Source organism: Amphiprion ocellaris, chromosome 6, assembly GCF_022539595.1.
Source record: "Amphiprion ocellaris isolate individual 3 ecotype Okinawa chromosome 6, ASM2253959v1, whole genome shotgun sequence".
Lineage (NCBI taxonomy): Eukaryota > Metazoa > Chordata > Actinopteri > Pomacentridae > Amphiprion > Amphiprion ocellaris.
The window spans coordinates 29,476,232-29,496,714 of record NC_072771.1 but is presented as its reverse complement, the minus strand read 5'-3'; the positions used below and the strand labels follow the sequence as shown (position 1 = coordinate 29,496,714).

The 20,483-nt window shown below is 38.8% G+C and overlaps 1 protein-coding gene across 1 annotated transcript in view; it reads right to left on the bottom strand.

Annotated features, from left to right (window-relative positions):
* ipo11 (importin 11) overlaps window positions 1-20,483 on the bottom strand; it is a 131,074-nt gene that overhangs the window by 23,875 nt on the left and 86,716 nt on the right. Inside the window, exons 25-29 of the mRNA XM_023282457.3 lie at window positions 19,427-19,522; window positions 18,947-19,060; window positions 18,317-18,438; window positions 12,289-12,384; window positions 9,266-9,350 (exon numbers count right to left, since the gene is read on the bottom strand). Of these exons, the coding sequence (XP_023138225.2) occupies window positions 9,266-9,350; window positions 12,289-12,384; window positions 18,317-18,438; window positions 18,947-19,060; window positions 19,427-19,522 (513 nt within the window). The remainder of the gene's footprint in view (window positions 1-9,265; window positions 9,351-12,288; window positions 12,385-18,316; window positions 18,439-18,946; window positions 19,061-19,426; window positions 19,523-20,483) is intronic.

Sequence of the window (20,483 nt, the reverse complement as noted above, 5' to 3'; positions counted from 1 at the left end):
TGGTACATTTAACTCATGTTGCTGCAAGGTGCTAAAAATCAGGCATTTACAAATATGCAGATGAACAACACCAGTTCCAAATGATCAACAGGATTCCTGCAGAAAGAGTGACAGTGGTTAATTAAAATGCGCACTACAGTCTCGCTCGCACTTATCTCTGCAAGGATTTATCCTTTTATTAGCAGCAGTATGTTGTGAAGGTGGAGAAATGGGAACATGAAAAGAGCTGATCTTAATGAAGACTTCCTCCAGTTCTGGTTGGATATGAATATGTATGATCCCACTCTGTTACAATAATTCACTCCTGTCGTTTTATGGTTTCTTGTCACATCAACTGCTTTGCACTGAAATCGTAAAAGCATTTTGAAGTCCCATGCACCATCATCTTTCACTACATTTTGTTTCTTGGTGTTTTAGGTTGTTGCTTTGGTATCATTTTAGCATCGGTATTGATATATTTAGGCAGGTGTCTTATTAAAGTCCTAATTTTTGTATCGTTACACATATCACTTGAGTTCTCATGTACACTATTGGGATTTGTAATGCCTCTGTTCAGTCTAAATATCGAAATGCTTTAGCGACAGTTTAAAAAGCATGATTGCATTGGATAACACTAAAGCTGTGAGGGGCTTTACTACATGCTTCTTCATGATTGCTCATTTTAAATCTACCCATTCAATCGGCTGGGACCTGCCTTCTCGCTGAACCACTGGGCCATGATTCAATGCAAGATACCACACAGTATCTGGCCTCTGTCTCTATTCAATGATCAGGTTTAGAAACCAGCCTCGTCACTGCACAGCTATTTATTTCTGCACACTTGTGTGTAATAAAGCATCTTCATCCTTTTCTTTTATGTTGCAGTCTAATTAGTCATTGACAACTACTCAGATCAATGCAGCACAATAACCTGTATGTTGTGAACATATATTAGTGTGAGGTAAAAAGAAATAGAACAGGCTCAAGTGGGTGTGTGTCACCACAGCACAACAGACAGAGCCCATGTCATTAGTACCCAGTGGAGAAAGTCTTTGATGTCGCCTATCCTTCTTCTTGTTTGATGGTACTGGCCTTGTAGATGAAGCACAAGAATCAAATGATGCATTATGTACAGAGGCCCAAACACAGCATCAGTTAGCCTAGTCCAGTTGTCTGGAACACTCAGATCAAAGTGAGGGACCCTTACAAATCTCAGACAAGATGGAGTGGAACACTCAACAGCTTCCAGTACACAAAATAAACTCCCCATCCATGCACAGAAAAACATGGCAGAATCAAATTTAGGCACAAATCACAACACAGCGGTAGTGGTGAGGCAGCCTCCTCTCCCACAGGGACTATAAATCTTTGGAGTTGCGCCCATGACGACAATCTCTAAATGGAATGATAAAAGGAGAGGAGCACAGTGTTATCCAAGATAACTTGAGATGAATCACTTCCAAAGATTTAAAAGTTGACCATTTAGGATGTTCTTTTATTCTAGGTTTAGCAAATATCAAACTCAAATTTAAGTGTGATTTGTAGAAATGTGCAGTAAGTCACATAAATTCTAACAGATGCAAATGTCAGCTCAGCAAATAAAATAAGATTTTATTGCCCTGTGCATAAAAAAAGACTCTTTTTCCAACACTACATCTATTCTGCTGAGGATTAGCTTCTCTGTGCTATTCTATCTGCCTGGATTCAAAATTTCATTCTCTAACCATGGCTAAATAGGTAAGTATAAAAAGTACATGAGTGGGTGACAAAAACTCTACTTTGTGGCTCTCGTATGTATCAGCTGATAGCTAGTGTTCACATAAGCTGGCAAAGAGACATGCACAACAAGACTAGCAACTGTGCTATATGTAGATCTTGATACGATATTTAGGGTTAAAGAAAAAGTAACGCTGGTGACAAAATGAAAGGAATGACATAATTTTGTTCTTTCTGAAAGTAGAAAAAATGATAAAACAACTGAAAATAAAAGTAGGTTTGTTTTATGACATTTATCAAAAAGACAACAATTGTCAACTTAAAAAGATTATTTTGGTAATTATAGTACAGAGTGCAAATGGATAATTGAATAATTAGTCAAAATCAAGGGTAACTCGATTCTGAACAAGAATTATTATGCACAAATAGTTGAGTTTTGGCAGAGGAGACGCACACAATGTGCCCACAGCTGTAGTTCTGTTGTTTGACTGGTCAGTAGACGTGGTTGGGATGCAAGTGCATGTATGGCGAAATAAAGGAGAGCAACCCTATGATGGGGGAAAAAAAGTGACAGCATAACATTACACAACCATGTGGCAAGTGCCTGTGCTATACGCTTAAATAAATCTGAAATTAATTTTTCAATATACTCAGGGCAGTAGGACACAAACAGATGTTAAGTGGCAAATTAAACATATTTTGACTGCTGTTGTAATTGTGGTCACTTGCTGTTTGTGGATGTCTGTATGACTGTTTGTCAAAAGGAAACGCATGCCCCTGCTGCTATAATTAATTTCTTTGTGAAGAGGGTGCATCTAGCATATCCTTTTTTTTTTTTTTGAAAATGTCAAGCAGCTGGAATTTGTGCTTGACTGATTTCTCCTAAATAGTGGCATCTAACTTTAGCCATCAGCACTACCAACCTGCATCCAACTCTTCGCTATCCTCAATCACTGTCATTTTTAAAAAAAAAGAGAGCAGAATTGATTGTTTCTCCAAAATTGCATGATGCCTAAGTTTACTTAACTAGTGAAGATTTCATCATAACATTTTGCCATAACATTACATGTCCACTTCTTGTCTTGTAAAATGTATTACACATTCAAATGCGCATTGCTTTGACCAACAATTTTTAGACTCACAATGTTGGATCATGAAAGCTAGCACAGCTCATCTGAAAAGGTTTGTGACGACAGCACCAATCAAAGGCAAACCAAGACAATGCAATTTTCAAAATATTTTGCATAAAATTAAATTATCCAACTTTACTTAAACAGCCAACAAAATGAATGGCATCCGTTGAGTTTGTTTGACAAGATAAAATCCAACATAAGAGACGCTGCACTGACATGAATAAAACCTAACAAGACAGAACATACATAACTTGCAGAGACAATAATTTTAAAAGTCCACACATAAACTAAGTCGGGTAAAGAAAACGTGATCTCACCACTTGCCAGTGCAGGGAAAAAGTGGTGCTTTCACAGACAAGCTTCCCAACATTTTCCACTGTGTCAGGGATGATCCAGATAGCATGAGTAGAAGAAATAACTATGTGATGCAATGAGGTCCTGACAACAGGTCCTGACAGTTGAGCAGAATTTCTTTGTTCAGTGATGTTTACTCATATGAGTGTGACAGAAATGCACTGCAGGAATCGTTAAATTGATTCGTTCATCACCCACAACTATTCGCCTCACACCATAACCTCATCCTCAGTTCTGGATGATTCACACAAGTCACCTAAACTGAGATAAAGAAGCAACATTTGCAGCAAAGTGAGATGTTCGCATCCCTGGGTGGTCAGTGAGATCTACATGCAATAACTGGCAGTAAGAGCAGAAACGAAGGGGAAAAAAATGATGGAGACAGCAGGAGGGCCAAGAGCAAGAGAATCGCTGAGATCAATCGCCTCACGTATGTTTAATTAACCAGAAAAACACATAAGCTATAAAGAAAAGCGTATGTTTTCTTAGTTAATCTCAGTTGATTGGGGCAAATGTTTGGCTGAGTGTCTGTGTAAGCTGAAGTGTGTCTGTGTAAGCTGAAGTGAGCGGCAGGATGACATTGCAGACCAGACAGGACTGCAGTGCCTGATGAGGATATTTCACCTCTGCGACCGCCTGCTTACTTTCCTCGGACCACCAAGAGTTTCCCCAGGACTGATGCCAAACTGAGTAGTACTTTCTGTGGCTTTTCTTGCGGGAAGGAGGGGACTCTGTCTAAAGCACTGCATCTGAGGAATACACAGGCCTGCAACTTTTTTCTTTACTTTTGTTGTGTGTGTGGCTCTGAATGTCTTTGTGTGGAGGTCCATGTGGTGATTAGACTTCTGTAAAGCAATACTTGAGTCTGCTATAATGCCACTTTGGTAAAGGTGTGTAAAATAGGGATTCTACTGCAGAAATTTGATGTGATCTAACCCTTGCTTAATTGTATTTTGCAGAGTTTTTTGTGGACTCCCATGAGTGGTGCATATTTTAGGCAATTTACTTGATAATTTGTATAATGTAGCTTTGTTTTTAAAGGTTATTATTTGTTTACTTGAAGGGAGTCTAATTTGTGCTATCAGGGAAATGCTTAGTTCCTTTTTTACTATTAAGTACTTGTATCATCGTAAGACAGTGAACTCAATAAACCATCAATCTTTTGTTTCTCTGTAATTTCTTTTTTGAGGTCAGTTACTGAAACTATAGCCAGTGGATAGACCTGCAGTTTTGGTCAGAAATTACCATAGCATTGCCTTAACCCGCTTGTTCCTTAGAGCACCAGGGTAAAACCCATACAGGCACAGGGAGAACTTGCTAATTCTACGGCAGGCATTAAAGGGTTATCAGTAAATTGTTATATTGGCTGGTTTGGAACAACAACCACGTGTAGAATGTGGTGCAGTTACATTTCGTGTTTGCTCAGAGAAGCAGATACATGCAGAAAAACAATTGAATCCATACTGAATTTACAGTTCCCAATTAGCCTAAAGTTTGTGTTTTGGGGGTTGTGGGAAACTGGAGCCCCCAGGGAAAATCCAAGCAAACACGGAAAGAACACAAAACGTCTGTGGGAGCTACCTGTAATAAATGGAAAACAAACCCATTTGCCTCTCAGTCTACTCCTAGATCAGTTCACAGCATCTTGGCCAAAGTGTAGAATGCTGACATGCAGCAAACACTATTACCAAGCACAAGAAATAGCATGGAAATGGTTGTGTTTTCACAATGCAACACTGTTCCCTCACTCCCTCATTTAATTACACAAATATGGTGGGAGGGAGAAATTAAGCTGAAATCTATGGTCATTTATGGGCTTTGAGGTCCGTCTCCAGTCACTGATTAAACCCCTAAAAACTCACCTGCATGTAACAAATTTACATATTTTCAGTGGAAGGTTTCCCCCATGAAAATAATCCCTTCATGCCTGAAAGAAATGGCTTAGCTGTTACTCTACATTGTTGTTTCCTCTAGAATGTGCACCTCTATGAAGTCCCTGCTTTTATCTTCACCCACCCCTCTACCACCTTACGCTCCATGTCATTCAAGCGCACTAGCTTACCAAAGACTCAGACACTGTAAAACCACTCTATACCACACAACAGCAAGGTGCACTGTCGAAGTAATTCAGTCATGCATGTTTGAACCTGAAAACGATTTGGGAATAAAAGAAAAATAATGATATGGAAAGCCCCCTGGCAAGTTGACAGGATTGGTTACTTAGGTTTGTAAAATATGAAATCCTGGCTGTCTGTCTGTCTATCCATCATTTTTGAGGCTCTCATTGCTATCACTGCAGTTTCATGGTTGAAAATGCTCAGCCATGGCAGTGACTATTTATTTTACCCATATGTCTTGTAGCATATAGGGAAAAAAAAACATAATTTAGTGGTTCTCATTCTACTTTACATGACTCATAATTTGTCACAAACCTGTCATCAATAGATACAACTAATGACAATTTCTACCATCAGATTAATTACTTTTTGGATCAAATAAAGCTGCAAGACACTTGGTTACTGTCACAAATGTGAGCAAAAATGGTCCAACTTTCTACAAACAGAGTTTACTATAATTTTACATTCTAAGTTAATTGCAAAGACCAGTACATGAATTTTGTTTAAATAATACATATACAGAATGGTTTGAAAGTACATTCATACGCAATAGAATGTATTTGTTAGAGTTGAAAGTCACAGCCTTCATAGAGGTTTTCCCTGGAAACATCCAAGATTGTGGTTTACTGGAGAGTTGTGAGCTGCAGTGCAATCACGTAAAAACAGCTTAAATGCAAATTATGTCTCATGAGGAAAGGCAGACAATACAAGAAAGCCCCAAATTAAACTGGAGGTACAAGTGGAAAAAAATCCAACATACAGTGCAACAACACTGTCACTGATTTTATCATAGCTGTTGCCCAAAAAACAACAGCTATGATAAAATCTGTAAACTAGTAACAGAGTAGTGTGTGCAAGGTGAGGACCAGTTATCAAGGTAATTTGTGCTTTATCACAGAACTCACTCTTTTATCTTTAATATAGAATTGTCTGCATGAAAGCAGCAAAACCTAATGCAACTAGACAAAAAAATACAATCATAAAAATTTCAGCTACAGGCAGATGAGACTTAAGATAAGGAGAGATGAATGGCAACAAGCAAGGGAAAGATGGCAAAGAAGGGTGCGGTATTATACTTTATGACCAACATATGTGTACATAGATATAATATTTTATTCTAGATGCTTTTTCTTTTTAGCATTTAATCTTTCTGCTAACCGTTAAATTATCACTTGCACACAATACTGATACCGCAAATACATGTTTGCTCAAAGCTTTGGTTAATTGGTCTCCTTGATGAACAATAATCAGTGTTATTGGATTATGCTGTTCCCCCTATGCCTTAAACACCAATAGGATGCAGTCACACTGCAATTGTGTCTGATTAGAGACATGAAATTTTGTTACTGGAGTTGTAAATGCTTTATTTATCACTGTCACACATTTTTCAAACATTTTCAGTCAGCATTTAGAATCTGGTTTGGTTCAATTCATGCACAAAACTTTTAGTAACATTCAATGAGATCCGAAAGTAGGATTCTAGGACCCTCTCTTCTGCAACAAGGTGTTCACTATTTTTCTCCAGTTGCGCAGCAGCTGTAGTATCCAACTAGAAACAGTTTGAGAAGAGCTTGTTAAACTTTGTGGTGGTCAGCTGCAATGCTGTTTTCAAACAATCAGAAACCGTTTTCTGTTTTAATGCAGTTTCCTGTAAATTATTGGGTGACATGCACACCGACATGCCTGCAATAACCACATTGGCCTATATATGGGATGGGCTATGTATCTGTGTAACTCGATTAAGCATAATATTAGTTCTCTCTCGCTCAGAGTAACTTTAGTATTCATTGAATTTCAGCCGGTGGGGCAGTACTCCACATCATACTTTAATATTCATATGCACTACATATAGAAGGAAAAATTCTAACTCAGTTGGCCTCAGTTTGGGGAAATATGACATTCCATATACCTGCCCTGAGAAGAAGGAAGAGAGTCCAGGATCAGTCCAGGACATCAGTTCTAAGACCACTTCTGTGTATAGAGGTGAGCTGAAATAAATTTATCTGGTATTGCTTCACCACCTCCACTTTCTCAAGCTTCTTCACCCCCTAGAGAGGTGACATTTCACATCCCAAGTGCCAGTTTCCAAGTGCTGCCTGACTGGCAATGCATCAGACCCCTACACCTTACCCTGCAGGTGCTGGACATCATAGACAGTATATAAAAGATGGAGGTAGCCTCTGGCTCTGAAAAGTGAAGCCAGTGCACAAGTGACTTAAACCAGCATTGTTTCTAATGGCAAGCAGAGGCTGACTTCTCCAGAAAGAAGTTTGTGTATGAGAAAATTACTTCATTTTTCACTTGATTTGCTACCTTAGTAAGCATTTTTCTAATGAGTGTACAGTCTCAGTCTCCTCCAAAAAAGCATGGTGTTCATTTTGTAAATTATGGCCCTATTTAAAGTAAAATAGAAGACAAAGTAGGGCATGCTTTATGGTATAGCTCTCTTGCGACTGACCAGTTGCTGGTTGGGTTCAAAAGACCAAGCTGGTAGCAATAAATTCCAAACCTAGGTCATTGAAACTGTAGTCCACAAGGCAAACAGTGATGTCATGCTGACTATCCGTCTTTTATATACAGTCTAGGGTGGACATACATGGCAGCTTCTAAAAGCTGGCTAAATAAGAACTCCATGCCACTGAGTACAAGTACATCTAGACATAAATAAGCAATGCACAATGGTACATATTTTACTAATTCATCACAGACATTGCATTGTCTGCCCGTTGTTTGAATATATTTATCAGAGTGAGGCACTGATACACAAACAAGACAGACTGCAGCTACTATGTATTATTAGAGAACTCAACAACAAACAAGATCCTCTGTGTCCCACTAGTGCTTTTCATAAGAGCACAAACATACACATTCTTATGCACGCATTACAGACTTATGGAGGAACTGTCAAGGGGAAAAGTCACGAGAAAGCCAAGCTAGAGTCAATAAGTGTTGAAAGATGTTACGCCCCCCCCTTTTCATTAACTTTCTTCTCAAACTGAAAGCCATCTCATGTGGACACACTCGTCACTGGCACACATGCATTCATGCACGTCTCCGAGCACACCGACCAATACGCATTAAGAAGCAGAGAGAGGTGCAACTTTAAGTCTCCTCTCCTCTATTCCCTGGAGCAAAAAGTCAGGGTCTGGGCTGAGGTGATAAGTGCACTGGGATGGCGCCCAGGAAATGCACACACTCACACACAGAGAAAAGTCACACAAAGTCGCACAAGAAAATAAACACAGCTGTATTTCTTCATTCAGAATTCAGTAGAATCATACTTGTATAGAAATTTAATTTTGCCCAAGCACTCAATTGGAGAAGAACACACATACATTGACTCCAACAATAGAATTAAACCATGTTTTAACACTGTAAAAGAGTGTGGCAATTTCTGAGCTGTTACAGTGTGACGGAGGAAAGCATCCTTGTACATAATCCTCGCTCATACATACATGCATCACTTTACTGTTTGATTGGTGTGTACCCCCCCCTCCCGTAGGGGCCATATATGGGTACACGCAAACACTGATGCTTCCTGAAAGACATGCAGGAAGCTTTAATGACACATGCTTGCAGCTGGGAATAAACTTTAAAGTGATTATATGGTACTCTATATGAAAAGCTGTAGCAGCTTTTGAATCTAGGTGGGGATTGAATTGATGCTTCACAAACTAGTACATGAAGTGACCCCTCCCATTATAATTAGTAGAGAAATTAATTTTTCCCAGAATTTTAATTCTGTATGAGTGGTATTGTAGCACAAAGGAGAGTAGAAAAGGAATTTTGCAATCAAGGGACGGAGAGAAAGACATGAATAAATAGGCAGTAAAATGAACAGAAAGCAATGCATCAGTGGAGCTATTTGTCTAAAATGACAAATGGAACGGAACGAGAGAATAAATGTTTCAGTGATTGCAAAATTAGATCTGTTCTATGTGTGTACAAACTGTGTGTTCGACTCACCAGTTTCTTCCTCTTGTCCTGCTCAGTTGGTGGCTCCTCATCATCACTTAGCTTGGGCTCCTCAAAATGGCTCATCAGCATGCAGCTGCAAACACAATAATATTCAACTCAATATTAATAACCACACATAAACCTGCACAGTAGGAGACAATTTCAGAACAGGCAGCGTGTGCACATAGAGCCACACAGAAAAGGCTGAACCCTCTGGCATTTTTTAAAACAAAGCTCTGACTGCTATTCATATTGGTTCATCTGCATGCAGAGACAATTACAAGCGAAGCCTTTGTACTCAGTATAAAGTCTGTGTATAGTCTTTTATTTTCTTTGTCCTTGTTACTTACTTATCCTTACGGTGACTAGAGATAAGGTAATGTCACCTTTAATGAATTTGAAATGTAGCAACGGATAACTCGTGATCAGAAATTGTAATTACATTATATTTAAAGTGGCAAAAACTAACAAAATGAAGTGTAGACGGGTAATATTTTCAAGAAAATAGGCATGAGCCATGACAGCAGTAGGTGCCATGGATAGACACTTCATTATTAGCAAAAAGAAAACTGTCGGATACAATGTTTTATAGTTTTACTTGAATACATTGGATGCAAACTGCCATGAAAATATACAATGAAAACAAAAAAAATCAGTTACATGAACAAACCCCAAACCTGACTTATACCAGCCAATCATATCCCTTAATGTTCAAGCCCCTTCACCCTCTATTGTTCTCCTCATGGCTGCTGTGCAGGTCTCCCCAGATGTGCTAGTCTGCAGCCACAGGGGCTTTTCTATGCCTGTGGACTTCCGGTGTTGGAGGCTGTGGTCGGTGCTGATCTGTGAGCTAGGATTCGCAGTTTAGAAACACCTATGACCCCGAGTCCCCCACCACCCCCACCTCAGCGGGTGCATGCAGAGGCCATCCTCCATGTAGCTCTGGGTTTTACTTGCTTTTTTCATGTAAAATGTATGATGGTAAGATCACTGTCCCATCCTTATTCATTATTTACATGTAATGTCTTCATATGTGTGCTTTTCATAAAACCACCTATGTGCCTTGAGCGATAGAAAATTTCAAAGCAACCCTTTTCTACCCTGACCTTTATCAAAAGTAGGGAATTTAAAAATGTGCAATAATTATCAGTTTTAACTGAAAATAAAACATTTAATTGTAATTGACTTTTCGGCCATATCTCGAGCCATACAAGAAATGAAGCCTAGTTGCTGCAATCAAAACTTTCTATTATGGGACGAAAACCTCATTAAAGCAGCAATGTTCAATATTTACAATGCTAATAGTGATGCATTTTCAGAGAATTATAAACCAAATCTGCAACTCCCCTCTACTTTATGGACATTTGTAGAGAGCTTAAACTCACTGTACAGCTTTACAGTGTTGGTTCAGACTCGTTGCTCTCATTACTTCGGGCCACAGTAGGCATTTATTTTCAGCCAAAAAGAAATATTTAAAAATCATCTTTATACTATCTGCTTCACACCAAAGGATAATCAGACACAGTTAGTGACTAGCTAGTGGACATGGTGGAGCATTTAGCAGCTAAACAGCCATATATTTCCACGGGGACTTGGAGAGAAAAAAATAGATAATGAGAGTGAATATCAAGCCACTAGAAACACAACTCCTAATGAATGTTGCTCCAGAGCTGAATGTGTAAATAAGCTACAGTTAACTGTACAGTTTCCTAAAAAGATGATATCTCAATTTTGTCATCTCAACTTGTTTCCTTTAACACAAAAAACTCTCTAAAGTTAAACTAGTGGCAACTGAACAAATGTGCTAACAAGAGCGACTTGCTTTTAATGTTCTGTGTATGAGCATAATATGGCCACATTACTATTTCTTTAACTATCTTCAATTCAAACTTTGCAGAATTGCAGCTTTTTCCGTCTTATTTTTAGAAATCTAATTTCACACATTGGTCCCATACAGTTCTGTACAGTAAAAAAAGACATTCAAACTTTATTTTGTAGATGCCAAGGGACGAGTGGCACTGGAGTACCACACTGAATTACCATGCTATTTGGGATAATATTTTATTGAATTTACCTATAGTAATAAAGACTTTCATTCTTATTCTACACCATGCAGCAACAACAACTTGAAACCACTTATGACATCAGAGGAATAAAGAGTAAGTTTACATAATTCCTAAATAAAGGCAGGAAGATTACAATCCTCACTGCTGTCTGTCTCAGTTGATTGCATCTGCAAACAATGAATGAAACCCAGAGGAATTGTGCATCCACAAATATATTTTGTCCATTATGAAGCACAACAGGGAACCACAACAATTCAACACATCACTGGCAAATAAAGAAACGCTTGCAGTAACCTTTCTAAACAGCTTTTCAGTTCATTTCACACAGTCACATCTTAGGAGGGTTCTGGGCATTTTTGACAGCAGAGAAAGTATGTCCACATGTCAGTTAACATCTACTGAGAAATAAGCATCATGCTACTGGGACACAGAGCTCGAGGAGACAGGCGGTACAGAGTTGAAGTGAGGTTACGGTCAGTATCTCATTCTTTTGTGAACAACTTTTGCAGACCATTCCACAGGGAATATTTTTGATGGAAATCACCAGATTCTTATTTGTGCTGTTTTTGTATGCTGTTGTAGGGTCGGAAGATGATTGATGCGTCTTGTTCTCAGGTCTCTTGTGCAAGAGAAATCTCAATCTTGACAACATTACCTGATTTAATAAAGCTTATAAAATATACACTGTCTAACAGTGCCCCTCAGCCTCCTTCAGCACACTGGCGTGGGTGAAGGGATTGTTTTTATTTAAAAGAACGTAAGCTCCAGCAGCCCATCTGCAGTTGTACTGCTTCAAGTACTTTCACGCATCTTTATTCATCACACATTAATTTTGTCAAAATTAAAATCTTCACTGAATTGTGAAGAAATGACTGGAAGGTTTGTATTTTGAAGTATTAATGCACTTGTTTTTCTTTTGTATTCTCTTCAGTCTGAAAGAAAAAAAAAAAAAACAGGAACACTTACTCTTTAAAGGTGCCCGTTTCTGGATCTTCTGTCATTACATCATGCAGCGCCTCGACACAGATGTTGATGATGCCACAGAACTTGTCCTGGATCACACTGGTAACACACAGATTACACAACTCCATTAGTCATGAGATCCTTAATTTAACAGCTGTATGTTTGAATGAGAGAGATGAGCGTTGGTCCAGAGAAGCAAATGGTCAAATTATGAGCAACTTCACAACAGACAGCAGCATCCAGGTTAAATCCTGGCAGCACTGAAATTGATAAAGTGGCTGTCAAAAAAGAACATATGGCCATCCACAGTAAAGGCAATAAATCAACTCACAAGACAGCACACACAAAGACGATTTTTATCACCTCCATCATTACACTTAGCTGTTGGGATTTTCATCCTTTCTCTATTCAGTGTGTGCACATTTAACTAGCTAACAAATGAGGTCAAAACAGAGAAAAGTAGAGAATAATTTAAAAAGTTCAAACAATAATGTGGTACGTTGAAAACATTTCTCCACTATAATGATCCTTCAAAAAATACGTTCCCAATGCACTTTCAATCACATAGGAAAACATTCCAGCTGTAAAGGAGCTCTTACTGTCTCAAAGCACACATGATGAGGTGTGAAATATGCAAATTGATGAGGCTTATTGTCTTAACTCGCAATATTTTGGGCAGAGTTTCAGATATTTTTTTTATTATATCCACTATGGTGATTCTTCCAGAGAGGAGGCATTGCAGAGCTTGGGCTTGCTGGCTGGCAGAACCTGAGATCTTTAAAATATGCTGGCTCGCTACACCCACCACCCAAGCTTGGAGACAAGCAGCAGTCATTGATGAATTATTTGAGTCATTCTTTGAAAGCAGTGGAAAGAAAGTGGGTTTTCCCATGTCAATAGAAATAAAAAGCAGGGAGGGAAAATAATACAAAGACTGAGTATGTGTGGGTACGAGCACTGATGCATCAAAGGGTCTGTCAGTTCAAGTACTTGGCTAGGTAGACCCCAGGCAATGCTGCTCAAGTTCACTGAGCATGAAGTCTGGCAAAACATGGAAATAAGAATGAAAGAGAGAGCATGAATACACAGTAAACAGAGAACTCTCTCATTTTTTGTATGTGTAATTCTTCTCTACTTACTCCGCAATTTACAGTGATAAGACAAAACATTATGACCATTCTATGACTTTTTGCAAGACATCAGAACAGCTGCTACCTGACACAACCGCTTAAGGTGCAAGTTGAAGTGACAATGCATCAGACTTGTTCCAGCCAATCCCTCAGCACCTTTTACTGATGAATACATCCATTAGCACAACATTAAAACTACCCATCTAATGATGTGTAGGTCTCTATCAATTCGCCAAAACAGCTCTGACCCGTTTGTGTAAGGACATAGGCTGCCCTTCTGAAAGGGGAGGTCTTGATTGAGGCATCAGGCGCCAAGATGTTAAATGCAGAGCCATAAAGAGCAAGGTGGGACTCGTATTTCCAGAACATTCCATAGATGCTCGATTGAACCAAGACCTGTGTTATTTGAAGTCCAAGTTCCTCAAATCATTCCTGAATACTTTTTTAAGTGTGGCATTGTGCATTCGCCTGCTGAAAAAGGGTCGCTGCCACGGAATTCTGTTGCTGCATGTGTCAAAGTAATATTCACATCCAGTGCCAGGACCTATGACTTCCCAGTAGAACACTTCCTAGCACTTCACATAACTTCTTACCAGAAAAACCCCGCAAGACCTGCCACTTTGGAAAAGCAGTGACCCAGTCTTCGAGCAATCACAACTAGGCCTTGTCACACTTCTGTATTTTTCCTGTTTCCAAACTTCAAGAACTAACTGCTGCCACATTCTCCAGCCTCTTGACAAATGCCATTGTAATGTGACAATCTGCATTTTTCACTTCAACTGCCAGTGGTATTAAAGTTGTGGGGTTTGTCTCTTAGACTGCGACATGCACCAGATGAGATAATCAACACTATTTTCATCTGTGACTGGTAATGTTTTGGTTCATCTGTGCCTTCGCTAATAGAGTAAACACTGCCATCAAGACCGAAAGCTGTGAAACTTCATCTCATCAACATAAGACAGCGAGCTACAATCCAATTTTCCACGCTGCCGTATGAGAAAATTTGCATTTTTCCAACCAATGCTAACCTTATATACACATTCACACTCATCTATACAAGTATGCAATATATCCATGTATTTAAGTAGCAGGAAGAACATACATACATATATATATATATATATATATATATATATATATATATATATATACACACACACAATGTAATACTGTGTACAATTTTGAAAGACGTAAAAGGATAATAAAAAAGTGGCCGAGGTGACTTTTAAACACGTAATGTTTCACCACTAATATCCTGGGAGTGTAAAATACATCACTGACTGACCACCTTGGACCCAGAGTCCCTAATCATAGTCTTAAATTGGCAGCCATAGCAACAGCTGGATGCAGGCTTTGTATTAAAGATCCCTTATCACACATTTAAACGTGTCTGTCAATTCTAATTCTATCCATCCCAACACCTCTCCAGTGATTACTTTCTAAAGGCTGACGAGTGGTGCTGCTCCGTGCCCGTCATTCAAATCCCTGTTAAGTGGAAACATGATCTGAAAGCTGACAGGCTGCATGCAAAGAAAAACTATTTGCAGCAAACTAAGTCCTCATCAAAATCAACTCTCTCTCTTCTCTCTTTAGAGAAGCAGTGCTATTATGGTATAATACTCGACTCTTACTTCCTCATGGTTGTTTCTTTCTTTCTATCCGATTTAGATATTCGTATCTCAAAATAAATATTCGGATACCACCATCACGACCAAATATTTGGATATTCGGGTCCAGCCCTAAAAATTATGCTTACAGACAAACAATTGACAATTCAATAAATATTTATCTTTAAAGATACAATACATGTGCAAATGAAAACAATAATTACATGCCAGAAATTGCATCATTGCAAAGTGGAGACACATTTCATTTCCGAGTAATAATTTACTTACTTTTGCATGCAAAAAGAGGCAGACACACGCATGTATGTATGCAAAGTACAGCATGATCATTCTAGGTTATATGACATGATTTAATTTTAATCTACATTCATTGTCACACAGTGCAAGAAAAAAAAACAGCCAGCAAAGCAGATCATGTCTGAATTAAATATCACAACCACCAATCTAAACTTTGCTGTGCCAAAGTACTGCAAGAAGAATGTGATTCCTTTGAGTGTTATGTTCCAGCGTTGAGATGGCATGGTTATAATCAATAAAATGTGAGTTCAGCAGATCCAAACAACAAAGACTTGCATATTGATTTATTAAAGGTCCTGATTCTTGCGGAGTATTGGCATTTCTTAGCAGAAGCTTTGCCATTGAAGAGCAAACTGTCAGTGTTGATGAACTGGGTCAGAAAAAAGGTCTAAATATGAGGTTCTAATGACTAAAGAAATCTTCTGTGAAAAACACCTCATAGCTGTGTGTGTTGAATATGCAATGAAATATTCTAGGACCCTTACTCACAGCCAATGATCAAAAAGTGCTCAAAGAAAGAAGCAACAGAAAAGTCAGCTACCATCAAATTTCAGCAATTCTTGAACAAATTGTCTATCGACTACTCAAATGAATAACCTTTTTTTTTTTTCCAAATATGACATTTTTAACTTTTAACTTAATTATCACAGGCCTGCAGCTGTTTCTCAGCTGTCTAGAGGTGCCATTTTGCTTTATGCCTTAAAGTGAATACATAGTGGTGCATCCTGGGGTACAGTGGTATAAACCAAGTGTATAATACTTGTTTGAATTTTCTCTTGAAGACATCAAAGTTAAAAATTAACCAAGGACAAACTCAGAAACAGAAAAGGAAAGATCTGTCATTTCTCCATGAATATTTTTATGCCACCAATTTACACCATTTCAAATTGACACTGCAGAGTCCAAACTGACAACATATTCAATTATTTTGTCATTAACTGCTCTACATGTGCACATAATTGGTCACTTACATTCTCATTGCACAAAGGTTTGTCATTGTTCCAGATAACAGCATTTATTCTAATGACACCCAAAGAAAAATCAGTTTAATCACATATTAAGGCGCGAGTGTTCTCTAACAAGCTATTATCTCCACTCAGCTGAACATATCTAATTTGTGGTGCCAAATTTTTGCTGGAAAGCTTTGTTGGAATTGACTTTTTTATTGTGACCACTTATGTTTTTAATAATGAATATCATTTCACAATTATTTACATCATTAGGAAAAATATTTAGCAGCTGAAGCTTTGTGATTGCGGCTAAGGAGGTGCACTACCAGTCAAATGTGGGATTTAGGCTACCCACAATGTCAAACTTAAAGTGAGATAATTTGCTGCCTCCTTTAGTAGAAAAACTATTAGATAATATTAAGAGCAGCTCTGGAATAGATATGGGCCTCTTTCAATTTTAGTTGTGATTGTATGCAAGAAAGTTGATTTGTCATGCGGCACTTAACCAGCCAAGGCTGTCATATTAAATTGCTGTTGCAGACCAAGGATGGAGGCGTAACAAAGGATTTCATGCCTGTCTATGAATATGATTATCATATGTGGATTGCCCAATACTGAGCTTCCCAAAATCTCGATAAAAACACGCATCACCATACAATCAGATGGGATATCACAAGAGAAGTTGATCATTAAACCCCAAAGTGACTCCTTTGAACTACTTCAAGAGAAGTTTAACTGAGAGAATGAAATGAGAAAACTCTTGATGGTAAGCAAAGGACTTATAGGCTTCAGCTTCAAGCTGTGATAGTCGTTGCTTGGGCTCACGTACAGCATACACAGCAATACTAAAATCACTGATAGACAAAGTGAATAATATTGATCATCTCGTTACACTGCAATGTTGTGCAGGAAAAGCTTAAGTCTTGGCATTCGTGTGGCTATTTCTTTGACACATCACCCGCTACCCAAAAAACAAGCAACCCCCCCTATGAGGACAATGTGCCCCTCCATACCACAAAGAGTCCAAGCCATTGATCTAGCAGCCAAACTAACCAGACTTCAAGTCAACTGAGCATCTACAATACAAGCCTGATGCATAGAGGTCCCACCCTCTACCACACAGGATATAAAGGACCAGGTGTCAACGCCACAATTGAAAACACCTCAGACACCCCCAGGGGTCCAGTGTCCATGTTCTGACAGGTCAGAGCAGTTTTGGTGACACAGTGGTTACCAACACAATATCAGACTGGTGCTTTTTAAAGTTTTAATTGTTGCATTTACATAACCGCAAATACAGGTGATGCTGTGTTGAACAGAGTTCTAAAAAATCCTGAATTGGATGTAAACCCTTAAGTTTCTGTCCAGTCAACCAGTGGCAAATAGAGATTCTGTGCAGCTCAGGTCAAAGTTCAAGAAATGTATACTTCCTGCACTTCTCAGCACAACCCAGACGCAAATGCAGAGCTATGTAACATAATGTTTTTTGCAAGTTTTGATGCACAAGGGTTATCATCTGTGTCTTCAAAGTCTTTAATAACTTTTAGATCACTTACTTTGACCTGTGGCATCAAGTCCAGAAATACAGATGGTAATTTGGACAAAATATAAACTTGTGTTGGTGTAGGTGTGAGTGGAGCATATAGTTTTCTCTCTGACATCACACTCTCGCTCCAGTAAGCTCCATACAAAGCATGACTGGAAATCCAGCAGCCTGCGTAGGCCTGTATGCAGTTTGTATATGAGCATCTGCATTTATGCTGCAAAGCTGATGTTTAACTGATGCTTATGCAGTGTAAAGGCGACACAAGTTAAGCTGGTGTTTTGTGCAGCAAATTATGACATTATTCAAAACATCCAAAGCGCAGTAATTTTACCAAGTTCATCTCCAACAAAAAACCAGAGCTGAATAAATTATTTTTGAAGCATGTCTCTTCACTTTCCCCTTATGTGTCCTAATGTTGGCTGTGCTATCCACTTTTCTCCAGCTCAAAGCCCCGTTTGCCCACAAATGATAAATATGTCTTACCTGTTGTCAGATGGCAGTAGGGAGAGGAGAGCCAGTGATGACAGCTTCCTCCTCTCAGGCTGAGTGATGTTGTCCATGCGGTCGACCCACATCTCTATCACACTGCCCAACAACAGGTCCATCTGATGAGGAGAGAGGAGGATGAAGGAAGAGGGATGGACAAGAGGGAGGGTAGAACAAGGGTTATTATGGAGCAGCAATAAATGACAGGAAAAGGTCAAAAAAAAGAGCAGCATAAACAGTGATTGACCACTCACTACAGAGCAAACTGATGTAAAAAAAAAAAAAGTGAAAATGATTGCATACTTCTTTATTCATTAAAAAAAGAAGCTTGGCATGATAGAAGACAAGTTAGAGAGGCAGATCTTTAGACTAAGGCCAATCTTAAAACCAAGCAAAATATTTTTTTCTCTTAGACAATAACAGCTATGTCAGAGTTTCACAGTGAAGGAGGCCAACTTTAATTTTAGGGCTTGAAAATGTTACCATTTACAATTCCTTGGCTCATTACTTTCAGCCTTGTTCAGAATGACTCCCTTTTAAACAGACACTTTGCAGTTACGTCTCCCATAGACATTCAGTAAGACTGTGCTGAGAAGACAGAAATCAAGGGCGGACATCGAGCCTCACCTCCTGGCTGCACTCAGAAGCCATTTGAGTGAGCAAAGTCGAGAAGAAACTGGAATTCTGGAGCAAGACGCGACCCATAATGCCAAGGTAGGTGGACATCACCACGGGATATCTCTATATATCACACACACAATTACGCATGCAGATGCAGAAACATAACCATGCATAAACGCTTCTACATAGAGCACAGGTCATTGAACTTGATAAGAGGAATGAAGATGGGCCCACTGACACAGCAGAATCCTGGAAAAGAAGCCTATAACCTTTAACTGACTTGACTGATCAATAAATGTCACTTTATCGTTGCCATAAGAATTAATTTTATGTGACAGAAAAGGACAAACTGGAAGAATGTGCAGGAACATTCCCATCACAAGGACAGAAAGAAAGACTTTGTGGTTAATATATCATGTCTTTACAGGTTTGTCCCTTTATATAATCTCAGTCCAGATCTGTACAAGATGTAAAGGGAAAACTCACCTCGCCGTCCACAATGCCTCTGAAGACAGCTGGCAGCAGAGGCTGAAACATGTGGGCTCCCAGTATGGGACTGACCTTTAAAGCTATCTCTACCACCTGCAGAGACACAGGTAGAGGAAAGATGAGGGACAACACTCAGACGGGGGAGTAAAGCACCGTAGCAAGGAAGAACAGACAGGAAGAACTCAGGAGGGAACCAGAAGGGGAGCAGAAGGGTCAATCAAAAGAAGATGTAAAGAGAGTAAAGTTTGCTGGGACATAAGGAGGCAAAAATGCAGCAGTAGGAGATTCTAAAACAGTACAGAAAACTGGCTGCCTTTATCGATGGTCTGCCCTACAATATGTGACAGACAAGGTTAGTCCTTATAGTTTTACTTTCCCAAGAAATTGGAATAAGCTTTCTGTCATGAAATAACAAAGAATCATTGAACTCATAAATCAACTTAAGTGCAGCAATAAAAACGAAATCTTAAGACTGAAGCAATGAAGAATGCATCACAGTGTGTCTCAGGAAAAGGCAATTCTCTGTTACTGTAAAAAGCTAATGAACTAAACAAAGCTTTGAACGCTGACACTTTCTAAGTGGCAAATACATTTAAGATGTGCTGAAGTACAGAAGAGTTTATTACACTCATTAGGCAGATCTGACAACAGAAATATACTGACAACAACTTGCATTTTTAAGTTTGTGTTCAAAATGATGTAAAAATTTCACATTCCAAATGCAGTCAAAATACTTTGTTTTTGATGCACTAGTTTTGAATGAAAAGTAGCAATATGATGGTAAAATATGTACTTGTCTTCGCTTTTCTGGAAAGTAACATTTAAACTGTCTCCATTACAAGTATAGCTAAAATTCTATTGAAAACTATTGGGACAGTTTGTACCCCTATTTCAGAAAACACTGTTTACTATCAATTTCAAGGCTTGCCAAATCAATAATCACAGTTGAGTGAATTCACCTTGGAATGTGAATGTGTCTGCCTACATGCCAAATTACCAACACCAAAGACATATGATCGAATGGATTTGGTCCACAGGAGTAAAGCATCACCAT